The 17,830-nt window shown below is 42.6% G+C and overlaps 2 protein-coding genes and 1 pseudogene across 4 annotated transcripts; all 3 read right to left on the bottom strand.

Annotated features, from left to right (window-relative positions):
• Positions 1 to 2,832: 2,832 nt before the first annotated feature.
• LOC137915731 (apoptosis regulator Bcl-2 pseudogene) lies at positions 2,833 to 3,580 on the bottom strand (annotated as a pseudogene).
• Positions 3,581 to 6,292: 2,712 nt separating this feature from the next.
• Positions 6,293 to 9,116, bottom strand: LOC137915732 (3-dehydrosphinganine reductase). Its single transcript, XM_068758851.1, has 10 exons — positions 8,976 to 9,116; positions 8,468 to 8,557; positions 8,213 to 8,269; positions 8,041 to 8,106; positions 7,854 to 7,949; positions 7,471 to 7,662; positions 6,884 to 6,967; positions 6,699 to 6,782; positions 6,489 to 6,590; positions 6,293 to 6,412 (listed from the first exon to the last, which is right to left on the bottom strand). Exons 1-10 carry the CDS (start codon positions 9,084 to 9,086, stop codon positions 6,293 to 6,295), a joined length of 1,002 nt encoding a protein of 333 aa, XP_068614952.1. The 5' UTR covers positions 9,087 to 9,116.
• Positions 9,117 to 10,612: 1,496 nt separating this feature from the next.
• On the bottom strand, positions 10,613 to 17,532 carry LOC137915727 (vacuolar protein sorting-associated protein 4B-like). Of its 3 annotated transcripts, none has more exons than XM_068758845.1 (13): positions 17,385 to 17,532; positions 16,445 to 16,556; positions 15,645 to 15,745; positions 14,228 to 14,339; positions 13,876 to 14,020; positions 13,728 to 13,786; positions 13,503 to 13,622; positions 13,203 to 13,359; positions 12,968 to 13,116; positions 12,011 to 12,092; positions 11,707 to 11,926; positions 11,457 to 11,597; positions 10,613 to 11,369 (listed from the first exon to the last, which is right to left on the bottom strand). In XM_068758845.1, exons 1-13 carry the CDS (start codon positions 17,403 to 17,405, stop codon positions 11,268 to 11,270), a joined length of 1,521 nt encoding a protein of 506 aa, XP_068614946.1. In that variant the 5' UTR covers positions 17,406 to 17,532; the 3' UTR covers positions 10,613 to 11,267. The 3 variants fall into 3 exon arrangements, with proteins under 3 accessions (XP_068614946.1, XP_068614948.1, XP_068614947.1); XM_068758847.1 differs by having other exon boundaries at positions 14,228 to 14,335; positions 15,584 to 15,745; positions 17,385 to 17,410; XM_068758846.1 differs by lacking the exons at positions 15,645 to 15,745; positions 16,445 to 16,556; positions 17,385 to 17,532 and adding an exon at positions 15,129 to 15,274.
• Between the last annotated feature and the right edge of the window lie 298 nt (positions 17,533 to 17,830).

Genomic DNA, 17,830 nt, shown 5'->3' with positions numbered 1-17,830 from the left:
CCATTTAATGAACTGAAGTTTTCCAGCTCGGAACGGGTCGTGATTCCTTTCCTTTGTTAAAAACATATTTAGAATAATAATAATGGGAAAGCCATAAACGTTTCCAGATCGTCGCCTCGGTTATTTGTTTTTTTTGTCTGCAGTAGATCGACTTTGCCTCTACGAGACATAAATCGGACGTAAGTGAGGCCCCATCCGGATGTTTTGTTGTGAGATGCTGCAGGCGCCTCCTTTGTGAGAGACTCTATCGCTGTCCCACATCCACCCAGTCTCAGCAACGGAGGAGGAGGAGCTGGAGGAAATGGGGGGGTCACCTCCACACGCATGCAATACAGTCACAACTCACAGGCGCAGACTGCGAGCAGGGAATTCCCAACAGGATGGACCCAACCCACGGCAACTAACGTTGTTTTCACACACCCACACAAGAAATAGGCCACCTGGCTATAAATGATCCTCAGACTGGTTGAACTCCTTCCTCTTTCGTCAGTGTCAGCTGGTTATCCCACAATGACGGGATGAATTAGCACGATGCTAACTGGAAAGTCAAAGGACCCCCCCCCCCCCCCAAGCAGAAAATGCTGCGGGACGATGCATCCAATCTCCTCCAGTGGATTACATGCATGAGCTCCGGCCGTCGGACGCTTTGGCGCTCGCTGTGAGTGTGTATGAATAAACACAACGTGCACCCCGCGTGGGTGAGGCTGCAGCCAAAATTGCAATCGTGCCTTAATGACTGCAATTTCTGCGACCACAAAGGGTGAATTCATACAGGTGAGGGGGTGGGGGTGGGGGGGGCTGACTGCAGAGGACAATGAAAGGACAGTGTTCCACACCCAGGAGGAGTGTGGGCCGTGAGACACAGCCACTCCGACCTCAGTCGGGCTTTGGGGGGAAAAAATGGCGTGATTGCTTTGTTATTTCTAAAGGGCAGATAGTTTAGTTTGACTAAAGTGCGTTTGACTTCGCTGGTGAAGCCGAGACTCAACAGACATTAAGTGGGGACTTCTATTTTAGCTCAAAGCGTCTCTAAGAAACAACAGGAAACAGAAGGTGGCTGACAGATCGTTGTTTCCACACCATTCTCATGTCAGAATGTCACCAGTAGGTCGATTAACCCCAACTTTGTTTAAACAGTGTAGAACACAAGAGAGAGTGGAGGCGACTCAACACACAACCTGTCTAAACACACGTTTAAATATAAGTTTACCCAAAGTCTTCATTCAGACGGTCTGTGTCCTCACAGCGGCACAGAGAACCTCAGGAAGAGAAGAACAAATCATTTAGAGAACCCCCAACGGAACTTAAGAACTGCACAAACTCAAAATGAAAGGAAAAGCCCCTCAGAGATGTTCACAGTGGGTACGTTTGGACATAAACATGGACCCACATGTGCATCGTAATAATTTCCCCCCAAGCTCTCACACTAGAACAAATTGGTGTCAGACCCAGAAGCTCCTTTTATCAGCAAGCCACTGAAAATGAAGAATCTGAAATCTAAAGTTCTGTGTCTGCAGCGCCATTTATTGAAATGTCAAACACAAACACACACACATCTCAGGAAATCCCCCCACCTGAGCGACACTCAAAGCATTCCACAAATCATCGCCAGTGTCAGTTAGACTCCCATCTGTCTGGGATGAGGCTCACACACGCCAAGTATTAACTAACGCAAATGTTGATACAAGATTCTATTCAATTACTTGGAACCAAAATCAGCTGGACAGGGGGGGGGGGGTTCCTCAGTCCAGAGGGAAGAAAGCTCACCAAATGACCCAAAGTGGAAGCATATTCATTCAAATCATCCTGAATAATCCTTTGGATTAAAGGATTGTTGGCTCTCTCTATACAAGTATAGGTACAGAGCAGCACTACCCGGCTGGGAAGCACAGATTCGGATGACCTACATTATTGTACAGTGGGCGCAGCAGCAGCCCAACCAGCTGCCTTCAAGGCACAAGGTCTACAAAAAGCAGACAAAAGAGCTCCGGCCTGGACAGATGGAGGTCGGAGCAGCAGGTCAGCACTGCGCCGCTCCTACGGGGCCGTTCCCTGCACCTCAATGGGGAATGTTAAACGGCCCCTTTCCGTTTAGGCGAAATGTTCAATGTGAATCATTGATGACCTCAGTGCACACACTCACACACACACACACACACATCCAGTAACCCGGCAGCACAAATGTTATGATCTCATTAAGAATGCCTCTGACTGTCAGAGGCTAATTCATGGCCGATGGGTTCAATAGATAGAATCACAGGAAAGGAGCTTTTATTGCATGATTTTTCTGATTCAAATCTCTTTTCATTGCACTGTATAGTGTGTGTGTGTGTGTGTGTGTGTGTGTGCGCGTGCGTGTAGGTGAAAGGACAGCGTAGAGGCCCATGGTAAATCTGCGTGTCATTATGGATTACAGAGCACTGACAGCCAGACCCATCTGCATTTTGTCCATTTAGTTTCCTGTCGGCTGATGTGAGACCAGCCTCTTCCCCTCCGCTACTAATCTTTAAAGATACATTATTTTATTGCGTCATCAAATTCCTCTGGCGTAATTCATTATTTGCGTGTTTTTAATTGGCCCCCACTTCCTCCTCGTCCACTCTGCAGGACGGGCTGTGCGTTTGGCAGGGGCGGGCTTTATTCTGGAGCGTCGGGAGGTGTGACAGAAACAGGCCTTCTCATTGGCCGAGCGCGTTTAAGTGTCACCCGAGCGATCCAATCAGCGCGGCTCTTCAGCGAAGCGCGTCCATCTCGAGCCCTTCTCTGCGTAATGGGCGCATCTACAGAAATTGATTTTTTTTTTTTAAACGACTATCGCCCACCTACGTGGGGATTTATTTACAACCAGATCGATCGGATCTCGCTCAAAACACGTGCATTCCACCGGAAATCACAGTAAACGGCGCCACGCACACCGGAAGGAGGACTTTTTTTTTTTTTTACACGAAATCAGACCTACCCATCCCCCGTTATCTTCTATCCAGCTGTTCAGGTGCCCGTTTAAATACTCCGTCATCCACTCCACGATGTTGTCCACCTGAGCCGTCATCTCCTCCTTCGCCACGCACTCCACGCACACTACGCTCCCGAACTCAAAGAAAGCGATAATCCGGCCCCAGTTCACCCCGTCCCGGAACAGTTCGTCGATCACCTCGGCGAACCTCAGCTGCGCCGTGGTGGAGGTGAGATAGAGCTGGCGCGACATCTCCGCGAAGTCCGGCCGGTAGAGCCGCTCGAGTTCGTCCCCAGCCTCGCGGAGGACCCTGTGGATGGCCTCCACGTGGGGGGGCTCGGGGGTCCGGTTGTTCGCGTGGGGGGCCCCGGTGGCGCTGGCCCCGCGGCACCGACGGACCAGGGTCGGTGGAGGGGCAACTATCGAGCCATTAGTCGCGGCGTCTTCATCGCGGTCATCGTCGGACGTCCAGACGTAGCCGTGCTTGGTGAGTTTGTGGCAGATGTAGTCTTCAACGATGACGCGATTACAGTCGTTCGCCATTCCGGTTTAAATCGGCTCTCCGGTCGACCTAAATAAAATGCATTTTGTTGTTTTTCTGCACTGTAGCATGCGCAGCGCGGGATTATCCCCAAACTCGGTTATAGTTGGTTGATTTACAAGCAGCGCGGCGATAAACCCACGCAGAGAGGAAACGCGTCGAGAGTTGCAGAACCCTCCCCCCTTTTAAAATATATAAAATAAAACTGCGCAAAAAAAAAAGTTTTAAGCGCCGAGATGCATCGAGTCCGTTTCAGCCGCAGTTTTCATTCCCCCGGATCCTTGCAGGGACGGCGGCGACCTTCTCTCTGCGTGGAAATCCAATATGCGGAAGAGGTTGGAGCAGTGTGGATCTATTCCTGTGCACATCACACCCAGGCGTGGATATGTTGCGGGAAGAAGGAAAAAAAAAAAAAACCACGAGCCGTGGAAGTTTCCCCGCGATTCACAAGCACGAGCGGTTTTTGGCCGCTTTTACGCACAACTCTGCGCGCGGCTGCGGGAGCCAGACAAGGTCGGACTGGGTCTCCTCTTCCTCGGTCGCTCCCCGCACTCTGCTGCTTCTGACGTCACCAACGCAAAGTAGTTTCTTTGGCTGCGCTCAGAGACGCGTAAGAGTGCGCAAGGAGAACTGCACCCCGAAAGTCGATGAGAGCCTTCAAGTCTCATGACTTCATCTGTAAAACGATCGATTATATGATCGAAATCCGGAGTGGACGCGATACAATAAGCGTCTGTTTCCCCGAGCTCATATCGAGACTCAAATCTCCTAACATGTGGCAACAATCAGAAAGATGCTGCTCTGGAAAGTTCAACAAACATTCAACACAGAATAACATGTTTTTTTTTTATTCACATTGTTTATCATGTAAGAAAATAGGACATGTTCTACTTTCCACATTGCCTTTCGATGGCACGCAAGGTGAAGGTGTTAAGTTAAGGTTAAGGTTCTTTTGGGGCGGGGGGGTTGATACATATAATAACGAGCAAAGATAAACTAAGAGTGCATTTCAAATTCCATGTTCAGCACAAAACAAAAAAAAAGCTAGCGCAGAACCTCGATCTCGACTGCGTTCAAGCGCACGGTAAGCAACGGCTTGATTTTGCATAGCTTAAGGGTAAAAAAAACAAAATGAATCCACGTTGCTGCCTCCAGGTAAGAGAGAACCTTTGAAGGTAATACATGTACAATGAAGAGAAGCTCTCGAGTGCAGAACCGGATGCCTTGACCCAATGTCAAACGAGAGCATCCTCCGGCGTGGGTCATTGATTCTCACTTTCATACGTTGGATCCCAGTAAGGCTTCTTTTGTCATACACACACCGGACATTGACAAAACACAAAGCAGATTGTTTGTTTTGTTTTTACATTTACACATACTAAAGAGTAAGTATTAAATGAACTGGTAAACATGTGGGCAGATCCATTCTCATAGCATCACCTCATCAGTCGTCTCACCTTAAAGCTTAGAACGCCCCCCCCCCACAACATCACCAACCTCAGATAAGTTCATTACATTTACAGAAATTCTTCAAACACATTTTGGCATTGAAATATTTGCGTATTTAAAAATAGTATTCCCATGTTCTGAATTATTTGCGTTATTAAAGTACATTCTCCCCGTTTGTGATTGACCGAAGGAAGACTTTAGAGTCAACACAGTACTTCTCTCCTCTTTTATGCTAAAGTTAGAGGAAAAAACATGCAGAGCAAGACAGAAATCAGGAGGGAATCGATATTAGGGGGGGGGGTAAAGTCCCAACTGTCCATGACAGCAGAGGGGATCAGTTCCATGCGATTCCCTCCTTGCTATCTTGGCCTGCATGTAAAAACAGATCTCTAGCGCCCCCACTAGACTTACATGGACATGACTTGGTCTCTCCCTGTCCATGAGCGAACCCCGGCGAGTCCTCTTTAGTGTGACTATAAAAAAATATGTGTTGAATATTAAAACGTTTACGTTCACGCATTTAGTGAAAATCTGTATTCAGCTCAGTTAAATGTACAGGTGAGAAGTGAAACAACTGCCCCCCCCCCCTCTCTCCTCCCCCCCTCCTACCATGGCTTTAACCCATAATACACGTTTCTCAATCTTAAGGAAATTTAATGGAACATTGAGAAAATAATTTGGTGTGTTTTTCCATAGAAAATACCAACTGATGGCTTTTCTGTCCCCGAGGGTTTGGCTCAGTCACAGTTCACCCAGACATCTTTGCCTCGATGCTTAGTCTAACGCTGGAAATATATTCTGAGAATTATAGTTGTTTTTTTCTATACTGGTAAAAATTGAACAATCGAAAGGGCCACACAACTGGTTTCAGATGCAGAGCTTATTCATTCAAACTGGAACATGCTTTGCCTGCAAAGACTCGGTGGTATGAAAAAGGGTAGAGGGGGAGGTTTGGTTTGGTTTGAGGGGAAAAATGCAAAAAATCTTGAAATAACGGATTATTTTTGTGGTACAAGAGACGTCACGACAAAATCTGAGCCTTTCCGTTCTGGTTTTCACCATCGTACCTTTAAAGTTAGGATTTGCACCACCGGTCAGATTAAAAAAAAAAAAAAAAAAAAAACAGCAGAGGGAGGAATATCTGCAGTGTTAGTGGTTTGCCTACTTTAAAACAAGGCCGTGAGATGTTGTAATCTGTCCAAGTAGAAACAAGAATGCTCATCCTCTGAGGAAAAAGATAAAACAGCTAAACTCAACAGAAGTGTTACATCAAGCATAAACATCTGCCCCTTTCTTTAACACCAGAAACAGACTAAAGTGTGGCCTTCCTCCCCGCGTACACGCATGTATTACTCTCTCTTGTCCGCTGCTTTCAACTGCTCTCTCTGAATCATGCAGCGGCGCACGATGCTGTCGAAGCTCCCCAGGTAGAAGAGGGCGATGGTACGGAACAACCCCATGGTAACAATCTGGGAAGAATTGATTGAGGTTGGAATCTGTACATCCATATAACACAGCGTGACGACATCGTGCGCTCGGCGTTACCTGCTGGAGACCCTCTGTGATTGACGTGACAGGCGACATTCCACAGGTCAGGGCCGATAGCATGTAACCATCGGGTCCCACGGAGCTGTTGAAGTTCCCCTGCTGCAAGGGTGGAGGAACAGGAAGGAAGATTTACGGCAGATTTACCATTTTCCTATATTAAAAAAAAAAACGTTTAAGGTTTAGTAGCCACTCAAAAGCCTTTCTTACCACTGCATCCCGAACTAGGACTTTGGCCACTTGGTCTGGTTGGCAAACGCCAGAGGTTTCGGAGATTAATTTGGTCTCCAGAGGCTAGTAAAGGAAAGAAAATACAGAATGGTGCTTTCACTGTGGGGAAAATGGAAGCAAAAGTTACGCAACTCTGAATGATCAAAATCTTTTAAAAAGAAGACCTTCATCTTATTTTCTTCCGCCAGTCCTGGAGTTTCCGTGTCAGGGGGGTAAGCCACAGTCACATAGATATTGTATGGCTTTATCTGAAATACAAGAACAGCAACCATCACTCAGAATCATTTCCACCACATGAGCTGGATGATAAACAGACTCACAGGTCAATACAAAAAAGATTTGTGAAACTACAGGACATAAACAATGTATTGTTTCAAATATTTTCAGAATACAAATATAACCTTCCCACTCCTTTTCAAGCACTATGTAATGTATTATTTGCTATTTTTGTGTACATGAACTTTGGTGTTTGCTTTGGACATATTGTTGGGTTTTTCTTTTTGGTTGCTATATGGTTTCTTGTACACGAAAAGGTATTATATTGTTTTGTTTTTTAATTTTTATTCTGCTTGAAACAAACTAAATAAATAAACAAATAAAAAACCTGGTACATATTATTCTGTAGCCTAGCTTGGGAGCCCTGAGCAGCAAAGTGTTGAAGGTCTCTACGGTAAAACTGACTTACTGCTGCTTGTAGTACTGTGAAAATCTGTCGTAAAGCATAATAAAGCGCGACAGCCTAAACGCTCACCTCCATCTGCAGAGACTCTGCTAAGCCTCGCAGGGCAAACTTGGATGGGGAGTAGGCGGTGTATCCGAACAGGCCGATCTGGCCTGCTTGGGAGGACACGAACATGATCCGGCCCATTCTTCGTTCCTTCATTGTCGTTATGACGGCCCGTGTCGGGTAAACACTGCCCAGGTAGTTCACTTCCATCTGCCTCTGTAGGAGAACAGGGCAGAGGTCAAACATATTGAAATGACATTTGCAGCGCAGCTCTGCAAAAAAAAAAAAAGAAATGAATGCAGCCAAACATTTCAAAACACGAAGACCGTCAAAACCCTGACAATAACTAGCAATAGTGCTTCATTACTCATTTGCCATTTTTAAAACGTCAACTCCCTGATACCTACTTTGAAACGATCAACTTCCAATTCCTCAAACTTTCCAGAAACGGACATTCCGGCACAGTTCACCAACATATCGACGGGTCCCAGCTTCTCTTGAGCCTGGAAGACAAGGGGAAGCCACCGCGCTGCTTCAGTTGAATTATTAAAACGAATCCGAGATGCTTTGCTGTTGCTGTGGAGGCAACGCTACCTGCTTTATCACGCTTTCCACCTGGCTGTAATCGCTGGAGACATCCACCGAGATGCAGAGTACCACCTATTTGTACAAGACATAATGACATTTAAATGCGTTATAGACAATAGTTGTCTTCTACAAACGTGCGTCTTAAAAATAAGTCCTGAAAGGAATGCTCGACGCATACCTGTTTATCATTGATGGTAAACTTCTCCACCTCTTTCTTTGCTTGAAGCAATTTAGCCTAAGGAAGAAATTGCATGTGTGAGTGGTTTTAGCGTGAATGATTCACTTTCAAAAACCGATGCTAGCTCGCATGCAGGTCAGCCGTTTAATGCAAAATAAAGTAAACTTAGCATCTTTCGCCTGACAAAGAGCAAATGTACCTTAAGTTATTATTTACCACTACACTGAATCGACCGTAACAACGGTTTGTTCTGACCTCGTCTCTCGCCACCAAAGTGATGAATGCTCCCTGCTTACAGCACTCAATTGCAATGGACTTCCCAATTCCGCTGGAGCCCCCGGTCACCTGTGAACGCAAAGGAGCAGACCAGCAATAGGCTGTGATGCAGGTAAATACATATATATATAAAGACAGAACTACAGCTATGCGGGTCAGTCCTGCCAGTCTTGTGAGTGTGCCGTTAAGATCAACGACCATTGCGTTGCCCCATAGCACACATCTCTGTAGTAGAATCCGCCTAAAGTTAAATGGTAACACCGAATTGCTTGAGCTGGCAAACCCTCCTCCTAGCATTAGGAATAATGTGTTTGTTATCAGTGGTTCCAATGTTTCAATAGTGGATAGTGAATTATTGTAAATATAGGCTAGGTATACAAACTTAGCCAGAGGAAAAACTAGTGATTAGCGTTAGCTTAAGTACATTCTGACCAATGTAATAGAGTAGATGTTAGCTGCGTTGTAGTTAGCGCTGCGCTGCACTTACCACGACGTGGGCCCCGTTAAGTTTCAGCGGTTTGGGGCTAATAAGAGGCGATATCATATATAACAGCAACACAAACGCGACAATGAAGGCAGCCACGACAAGGAGCATCATGAATGGCAAAAGGAGCCACCAGGAACTGATGAAAAGCGCGTACGGAACTGAAGTCCTAGACGAGTTTCCTCACGGACGCTTCTGAGTGTCGGACACCATTGACTGAGGGACCCTAACCCTAACCGCTCAGCAGCCAATGGTCGTCTGATCCGTCAGTGACGTCAGTAACGGATCAGACGACCATTGGCTGTTGTGCTGCTGACGTAAACTCTGGGTTCACGTCCCAGATACAAGACAGCCAATGCACACGATGAAATATTTTAAATACTTTTTAACTTTACTCTTTAACTAACGGCGAATATAATAATAATAATAATATAATACACATTTAGTGCTTTTTTTTTTAAATAGCTTCTTTGCCGAGATTGTAAAACCAGAATACAATCACGTAAATAATAGAATAACAAAGGACAACTTTATGGTGTCCGAATAGTAATTCATACTTACTAGTCATGTCAGTAATTAAGCAGTTCCATTAAGGCAAAAAAAAAAAAAAAAACCCCAAAAAAACAAAAGCTGGATTTGAGTCTAGAATGTAATGCTGAATCCTAACACCAACTGTTTGGTTCCTGTGTGAGTGACCTCTATGATCATCCTTTTCTTGCCTCATATTACTTTTAATGAGGTATAATGTGTGATTCTTAGTCCAGTTATATTACTTTATAGCAACTGGCAACAAAATATAGAGTACAGTGTGGCTATGCTTTAATTTGAAATATAACCTTAACCCTAACATGTATACAAATTATGTCACATTCTTTTTTTAAATGAAAGCATTTTAAGTAATTTTTTTCTGCTGAAAATAACCACATTTTTGTAAACGCTAACTACTTTTAAGTCGTCTTCATTCATGAACCTACAGCTCCACTGTAAATCGTCGTGAAATTGTTACCCAACAGTAAACATCTTTCATTGACGTTTCTATAACTTTTATTTACATTATGAAAGTGATAAACAGAAGATCTACAGGTAATATCTTTACAAAGAAAGGCTTGAGTCGCTTATATGTAAAGAAATGCAAAGTAAAATAAACGCTCCCCATAAAAACTCAAAATAGACAGCTTGCACACCCTAAAAGACAGTTGTGTACAATTGCTAGAGTTTACATGAAATGTGCAAATATTATACACTTCAGAACTGTGACGAATCACTGGATATATGCAATATGACCAATTTAGGAACAACCCAACCTCCTCCAAAAAACTTGCAGCTTTTCAAAAAGGCACACTGTGCACACTGCCAAGTATGGCGAAACATAATTGGAGATGCATTTGTGATCTCACCTGAGCCATTACTATCCAACTAACACCTCAGTACTATTTAATAGAAATACACATACGAGTTTATCTTGGTATAAGGCTTAGATTTTTTTTGTGGTTTAACTCTAGGATAATCAGTAAAGCCTGCATATAACAAATGGAAAAATATACAGTAGCTGTTTAAAGACTACTGACTGGGTTGCATTTTGCAAGTGGAGGGATGAACATTAAAGCCAGTGAATCCTTAAGAGAAAACCGATGGTGATCCACACTAATAGTTGCGTTTAATTCAAAAGGCAAAAGGAACAAGCAGGACTGCTATTTCTATCGGGCATATTGAAGTTCTTGTCCTGATTTTCTGCTAGAATTGTTTTACATTTCCATCACCTTGAGACAGCAGACATTTCACCACTAGAAATCATTTGAACCCACTTCTACTGAAGATAAACATGTCTCATGTAGTACAGTACACATTTGAAAAATGTTTGCCCCCCCCCCCCTCCCCCCATCACAAATATGTATAAACAGGCATTTATTATTTTGGTGAAGTGTATTCTGATAAGAAAATAACAGAAGAGCTGGACACAGAAGCATTAACTTTAAGGTCAACAGCCCAAATTATTAACTTGATGTGCATGTCTGCCACAAGTTTACTGGCTTGGGTATTCTATTCTATTAAGCTGTATTGATTATTTTACCACATCTTGAATGGCATATTCAATAAGAAAATACCCTTCATGTGGTTAGACAATGGCAAATTGGAGCACTAATCATGCCCATTTAAGTTAAACCACAATGTTGAATGAATGATTATAACAGGACAGAAAGATTTTGGGTGGTGGGGGGGGGGGTAGGACAAGGGCAGTGTAGCGAGACAACCACAATTCATTTGCTTTGGTTTGGCTCGGCTCGATCATCCCACCTAGCCCTCCTGCCCAAAGTCTTCTGTGAATTTTCTCAGTTTATCCAGATCTTGCTCATTGACTGTTGGCTTTGTGGTTGTCAAAGACCTCCCCATATCAGCCTGAAAAGATGAAACAAAGGTCATGCAATACTAAGCTGTAATGTGTATTTATAATGTCACCTAGTAATATATATATATATCTCTTACCATGCATACTACAGGTTCCTGCAGTTTATCCCCAGAGACCTCCATCCATGTCATCTCAAATGCATTGGGATCACCAGGTGAGCAAGGAGTCAAGAGGTCATCTACAATAGCATTGGGGTCATTCCTCGAAGGTCCTCTTACCTTATTTGAATGAAAATACAGAAAGAAAGCAGCAGGGACACTTCAGCTCTAATATGTTAAACATAAGCATAAAACAAACAAAAATCGTAAAAAAAAAAAAAGGACATACCCGTTTGAAGTGGGTCGCTGACTGCACCTTTCGAACAGGCTGCATAAGAGCATCCCTGACAATGACACTGATGTCTGCACCCGAGTATCCTTCCGTCTTCTTCCCCAGAGTGACAAAGTCAGATTCTGTGAGACTGTTAGGGGTGCTGCCCAGATGGAGCTTGAACATGAATGAGCGTGCATGCTCCTCAGGAAGCGGGATATAGATCCTTTTCTCAAATCTGACAAAGTATTATTGGTGTGCAGAGGTTACACGTCGGCAAAGGCATAGTTACTGTCAGCTTTCTTTGAGAAATAGCAATTACCTTCTCCTGATGGCTGAATCGAGGGTCCACGGGATGTTTGTGGCTCCAAGTACCAAAATCCCCTCGTTGTCATTTCCGACACCTGTAATACAAAATATACTCCGTCTTTATTCTGTGCGCTGCGTCACATGAGCTCTATTCCTGATACAATACCACGCGATTGCAAACTTAGTATGTTTACACAAGAAGTAAAGCTGCTGATAAATAGCTCAAAAAATGTAATTCACAAGCAAAAAAATATGGATTAGTACCAATATATATATATATTTAAGGTACTTGATATACAAAATGAATAATCATGAAAAATTGTAGATTACACAAAATGTATTGCATGAATACTGGATAAAATACTAAATTATATTTTACAATTCACATGATTGTGACTCCAGAATCAGCTTCTATCTGGATAACATGTTGAAGCGCAGATCTATGAGATATATTACAGGCTTGAACACTGATGCAGTTTCATAATTTACTTTAGGTTTAATAGTGGAAAACGGCTCAAAGTTCCATTTACTCATTAAGATCACTGCTCTAAGAGGGTTCCACAAAAAAAAAAAAACATGCTGCACTTTCACACCTCACAAAAGACATTTTTCCCTCCTACATCACCATCTCCCAGCTGAAGCAGACATGACAATAATCAAAATGTTTTGGCAGAAAAATTATAAAATATTTGAGGCTGGCCAGAAGTAAACTGAGGTTAACTTGTAACATGATTTTCTACAGCCCACAGCTCAAATTTAAATGTAAAGATTATTTTATTTTAGGAGAGATGGTCTAGAACCTGACATTTTTTGCACAAGTTGGAGCTTGAAGATACTTCCCTCCCCCGAAACTGATATTTAAAAACATAACAAGAGCTTTGGTACACATTAAAATGTAATGGAAATTTTATGATTAGTTTTTATTTTCCCTTCACTATAAATCTCATAGGTTTTAGTTAATCAAACGTACCCTGCATCTGAACCAGGAACTCCGTCTTGATACGGCGAGCAGCCTCACTCTCGTTCTCACTTCTTGAGCCACACAGAGAGTCAATCTCATCGATGAAGATGATGGAAGGCTTGTGCTCCCTTGCAAGGGTAAACAGATTCTTAACCAACCTGGGAAGTAAAAGAGGGTTTAAAAAACATTAAAATGCAAGTAGTAAATGTTTTAAGCCAGTTGGATAGTTGTTGATACGATTTACTTTTCACTCTCTCCCAGCCATTTGGAGACAAGGTCAGATGAGGAGATGGAGAAAAAGGTGGAGTTGTTCGCCTCTGTAGCAACAGCTTTAGCCAGATATGACTTCCCCGTACCCGGAGGGCCGAAGAGCAAGATCCCTCTCCATGGAGTTCTCTTTCCTGTGAGTCGGCAAAAATATATTGTTGTCTCTACTAATATCACCAAAATCCCTCAACTGAATTGTGACACAACTGGTCCTATTGCAACATAGATGTCGGCTTGTAGCTTTTAATAGGAAATTATATTGAATAAAATCCAACACCTGTGAACAGGTGGGGGAATTTGATTGGAAGAATAACGGCCTCTTTCAGTGCCTCCTTGGCGCCCTCCAATCCAGCGACATCATTCCATTGGATGTTTGGTTTCTCCATCACAATGGCACCTGAAAGCGCACAACGCATTAGTGAGGAGCTTAAAGAGTAGCATAATTATTGAAAATATTACCACAAGTTCATAATGAACAAATATAAATTCATACATTACAAACCTGAGAGTTGACTTTGGAACTTCTTTTTCTCTGGATCGTCTCCTTCATCGCTTTCATTCCTAGAAACACACATAAATAATGCCTTGTTCCGCAGTACACACACAAACACACACACACAATGCATTACCACACCCATCAATCAACACACCCTTTGTCGTCGGACTCTTTGACTGGCTTTGCAGGAGGGCTTTTCTCTTTTTTCTTGAGATACTCCTTTAGCTTCTCTGCTCTGTCCAGATATTCAGCACATTTTTCCCGGATGCTCTGTCTGGCTTTCTCACCATGCGCTTCATCTGTGAGGAGCAAGGACACAGAAGTTAGTCTTTGTTCCCACAAAAATAACGACAACATAAAACTAACATTTAAACAACTAAACAATTAGATTTGGATGTTATTTTTTTAAACATGAAATCAGCAGCAATGTCAGCAATAATTATTTTTTATTATACTGTAGCATACGTTTTGGCACGTATACGTTCAGTACCAAAATACTGCCTTACATTTTACCACATGAAGGAAGTACGTAACAGCAGATTGGTACAGATGGAGAGCCTCGGCATAGTTCTGGGCTTTATCCTCCTGGGCCGCCTTGCTAGCAAGATCAATGCCTTTCTGCGACAACAACAGAGAGCAATGTTATTTGTGACACTGCAATCCTGGAATGTCTAAAACAGTCACAGTGGAAAATAGCACAGAATTAATTTTTACGTGTTTATGTTATTTTCAATTTAGGTAAGTTTTTTTTTTTTGTGCGCAACGTAAATTGTCGCTGCGTGAAGACAGTATCAGCTGTGCGTAATTACGCACGATCGCACCTTAGAGGGAACGTCGGTCTCAGGCAGCCTTTCACTTGACGTAATCCAACATGATACAGATCGAACTAAATCCCAAGCCTGCCCTACGCGGCGGCAGTTTCCTTTTAGCAACTAGCCATGAAATCGCGCTTGCTGTCGCTACAGAAAGTGAAGTTGACAGTTCTGCTTCCAGCGTGACGCGGGCGGCTTTCACAGGCCACAAAGCGCAGTTAGCTTTCTGATCGTGCTAATGTCAAACAGCAGTTGCCTCGTCTCCGCGTAGTCTAAAAAAAATAATAATACATTTGGGCCACAGTCACCTTCTATTTGTGGTTTTGTTTATCGCCGCCAGCTGCCTGCCGAATTCCGACCTGAATTAGCAAAGTTAGCTAACCATGCTAGTTACCTTTAGCAGCTAATCTCGCAAACAGCATTATTTTAGACAGTCGGAATCGTTTGTAGCTAACAGCAGCTAACACGGTTAGCTCTGTAAGCGACTGCCATGGCTGTTTTTTTTTTTTTTATCGTTTAGAATTTGACATGAATAACTTTCCTCGCTCATTTATTTGACCCTTTTAGCTAGCCGTTCGGCTGTTTCTCAGCTTACCTGTAAATTGTTGGTAGCCATAAAGCTGGTTACTTGTCCACTAATCGAAACGACGGCGACGCCTCAGCGAACAAAACAACTTGTAAAGACTCAACTACACAATTTAACGCCACCAAACGACAGTCGAGCGTTACGTGAGCCTTGTTTTTGTCTCTTAGAATCGCTCCCGAGCAAGAACGAAGAGGGAACTTCCGCATTAAAAGTCGATACTCCTGTTTACGGAATGCAATGACGTCAAGACGCAGCCTCGATACAGTCACTGCCGTTTTTTTAAAGTCACGTATTGATTGATTTATTCTATTTAAAAAAAAAAAAAAAACTCACAATTATAAATAACATTTTCCTCCTGGTTTTGACAAAATGGTCTCCCTTGTTATATTCAAGTACTTTTTTCTGCTATGCCATTTAATTTGTGCGTCACGTGGCTTGTTATGCGTTTAACCCAAAGTCCACACCTCTTTCATCCACATGCGCAGTGATGTTACATAAAAAATAAACACGCATTTCCATAGCAACCTCCTTATTCACTAGGTACTCCCGTAGTTCTTCCACTCTGTCCAGGTACTGTTTGCATGTATCTCTGATCTTCTGGTTGCCGTCTTTGCCCTGGGGTTCACCTGATGGGAATGAGAGCATTCCTTTAAGACAATTTTGTAATATTATTGATTTTTGTTCAGAATTTTTGTAATCCATTTGACCAAATTCAAAAATTCAAAGAACAGCACAACATAGAGGTCCGTGGTTCAAGACAGGGGAATTTACTGATGCAAATAGAACATAATATGTATTGTGTATCTATTTGTGTAAAATAATGTACTATTAAGAAAAAAAAATCTGTTTTATTTTGGTATTGTTCAATGGAGTTTGACATGATGCACTGCCATATTCATGCAATAGCGCAGAAAATATAAATCAAGCATAAGCTCTAAAGGGCAATTTTTATATAATTTGGTTGCAATTTACAACTATCAGATGCTAGATGATATTAAATCTTACACACCAGGACTTTAATATAATAATAATGCGTCGGTCTTATATAGCGCTTTTCTGGACACTCAAAGACGCTTTACATTGTGCATTATTCATTCACTCCATACTTGGTGGTGGTGAAGCTACTAGCCTCAGCTGCCCTTTAAAGATATTAATGTTTGAGTAATTTCCCTTTTAGGTACCAACTGGTCCATCAGGCATTGACAGGGATGGAAATCAATCTGCAGAGTGGCTAGATAACCCGAAATGTCCCATTTATTGTGAGTGCAGTGTGTCAGTGTGACATCTAATACATTTGTTTCTATCTATAGACTGTGGTGACATACGTTTTAAAATGTGCAGAAAGTACTTGACAGCATGTTGGTAGGAGAGGATGGCCTCCTCGTATTTCCCATTTTGGTCTTCCTGTGCGGCCTTCTGTGCTACAGCAATAGCTTTCTGAAAGAGCAGGAAAGGAAATCATATTTAAGATACTCTTGCTTTAATTTTTGTTTATAAAAATGATCACTGTAAAAACAGGTCTCCTCTTTGTAATCTCTGTAAAACAAAGTAAGGGTAAATGCTGCTACTGGGAAATACTGCTGTGGGTGGATCATAAGCAAGGTCCAATAATAATAGTATAATGACTTAAAACTGAAATGCGCCTCACAATGTGAAAAATAAGAAACATTGAAATACCAATTATAAGATTCACATATATTTTTTTTAAGATATTGTATGTGTGACATTTAATTTAATTCCATATTTCTGTGTTTGAAGTGATGCAGATAGACATCCCCTATCGGGGGATATGGTGCATTTGACAGGTTACTCATGCAAAGGCCATCGTATCATTATATCTCTGGACAGCTGTGTAAAAAGGTTCTGTTGTGTGCCTGTTTCATTTTCAAAATTTAGCTGCACAATTAATTAAATCAATTCTAATAACATACTTGAATTTACAATATATTACTGCAATAATGCCATTCAGATGCCATCCATGTTGCAATACTGTATTATTGATCCTTGATTAAATGACTGTTTATGGTATTAATACAGCAGAATCCTGCCCAGACGTTTAACACTGTAGAATCATGCGGCTTTAATCGAGCCCCACAGACATAATATAATTCTAAATTGGTGCTCATGACAATAAATAGTTTCAAACTTCCATTAAATATGTTGACTCCTTTGTCCACACTCACGACGTTAGTTGCATTTGTTCCAATAATCTGACCAACTTTCTCTCCACTCAAAGAGGCTCCTTGGATTGCTGTTTGATCTCACCTGTAGATTTGTCGGCTCCATTTGGAGTCTTCAGAAACACGAGAGAGTCGAGACTCGAGACAAGGTGATCTCTGGCAGCGCAAAAGTTTCTGTTTCTTTTACACGGTCACTCCCTCAGAACTGAAGACAGCCTTGTTCAGCCACCGCTGGAATGGGACGCGGAAAGTCCTGTTGCCAGTGACTCACGTAAATTGCTGCGGAGCGCGTCACACACACGGCTGAGCTTTTGCGTCGTCAGAACAGAAACGCGTCAAATACACAGTGACATGTCAAATGAGACGCAGAAGAGTCGGCGTGCAGATATAGAACCAGCTGATTCCTTCTGGTGCAGAACTTTGTTTGTTTTTGTGTTTTTGTATTTTGTACTGGTGCGTGAACCTGCGTCCCACTAGAGGTCAGTCTAAGATCGTTGAAAGAAATCTTCTGGTGGGAGGACGTCCCCAAGA

The sequence above is a fragment of the Brachionichthys hirsutus genome, unplaced genomic scaffold, assembly GCF_040956055.1.
Source record: "Brachionichthys hirsutus isolate HB-005 unplaced genomic scaffold, CSIRO-AGI_Bhir_v1 contig_289, whole genome shotgun sequence".
NCBI lineage: Eukaryota > Metazoa > Chordata > Actinopteri > Lophiiformes > Brachionichthyidae > Brachionichthys > Brachionichthys hirsutus.
The sequence above is the reverse complement of the archived record's forward strand: the minus strand, read 5'-3'. Positions and strand labels throughout refer to the sequence as shown.

Excerpts from the sequence above, each read along its gene's own strand:
- LOC137915732 (XM_068758851.1), bottom strand. The coding sequence starts at position 9,086 with ATGATGCTCCTTGTCGTGGCTGCCTTCATTGTCGCGTTTGTGTTGCTG. Across the intron at positions 8,270-8,467 it reads CTTTGGTGGCGAGAGACGAG|GCTAAATTGCTTCAAGCAAA; the intron begins GTCAGAACAAAC and ends TTTCTTCCTTAG. Across the intron at positions 7,663-7,853 it reads TGGAAGTTGATCGTTTCAAA|AGGCAGATGGAAGTGAACTA; the intron begins GTAGGTATCAGG and ends GTTCTCCTACAG.
- LOC137915727 (XM_068758847.1), bottom strand. The coding sequence starts at position 17,405 with ATGGAGCCGACAAATCTACAG. Across the intron at positions 12,093-12,967 it reads GTTCCTGGTTCAGATGCAGG|GTGTCGGAAATGACAACGAG; the intron begins GTACGTTTGATT and ends TTTGTATTACAG. Across the intron at positions 11,927-12,010 it reads GATTCAGCCATCAGGAGAAG|ATTTGAGAAAAGGATCTATA; the intron begins GTAATTGCTATT and ends ATACTTTGTCAG.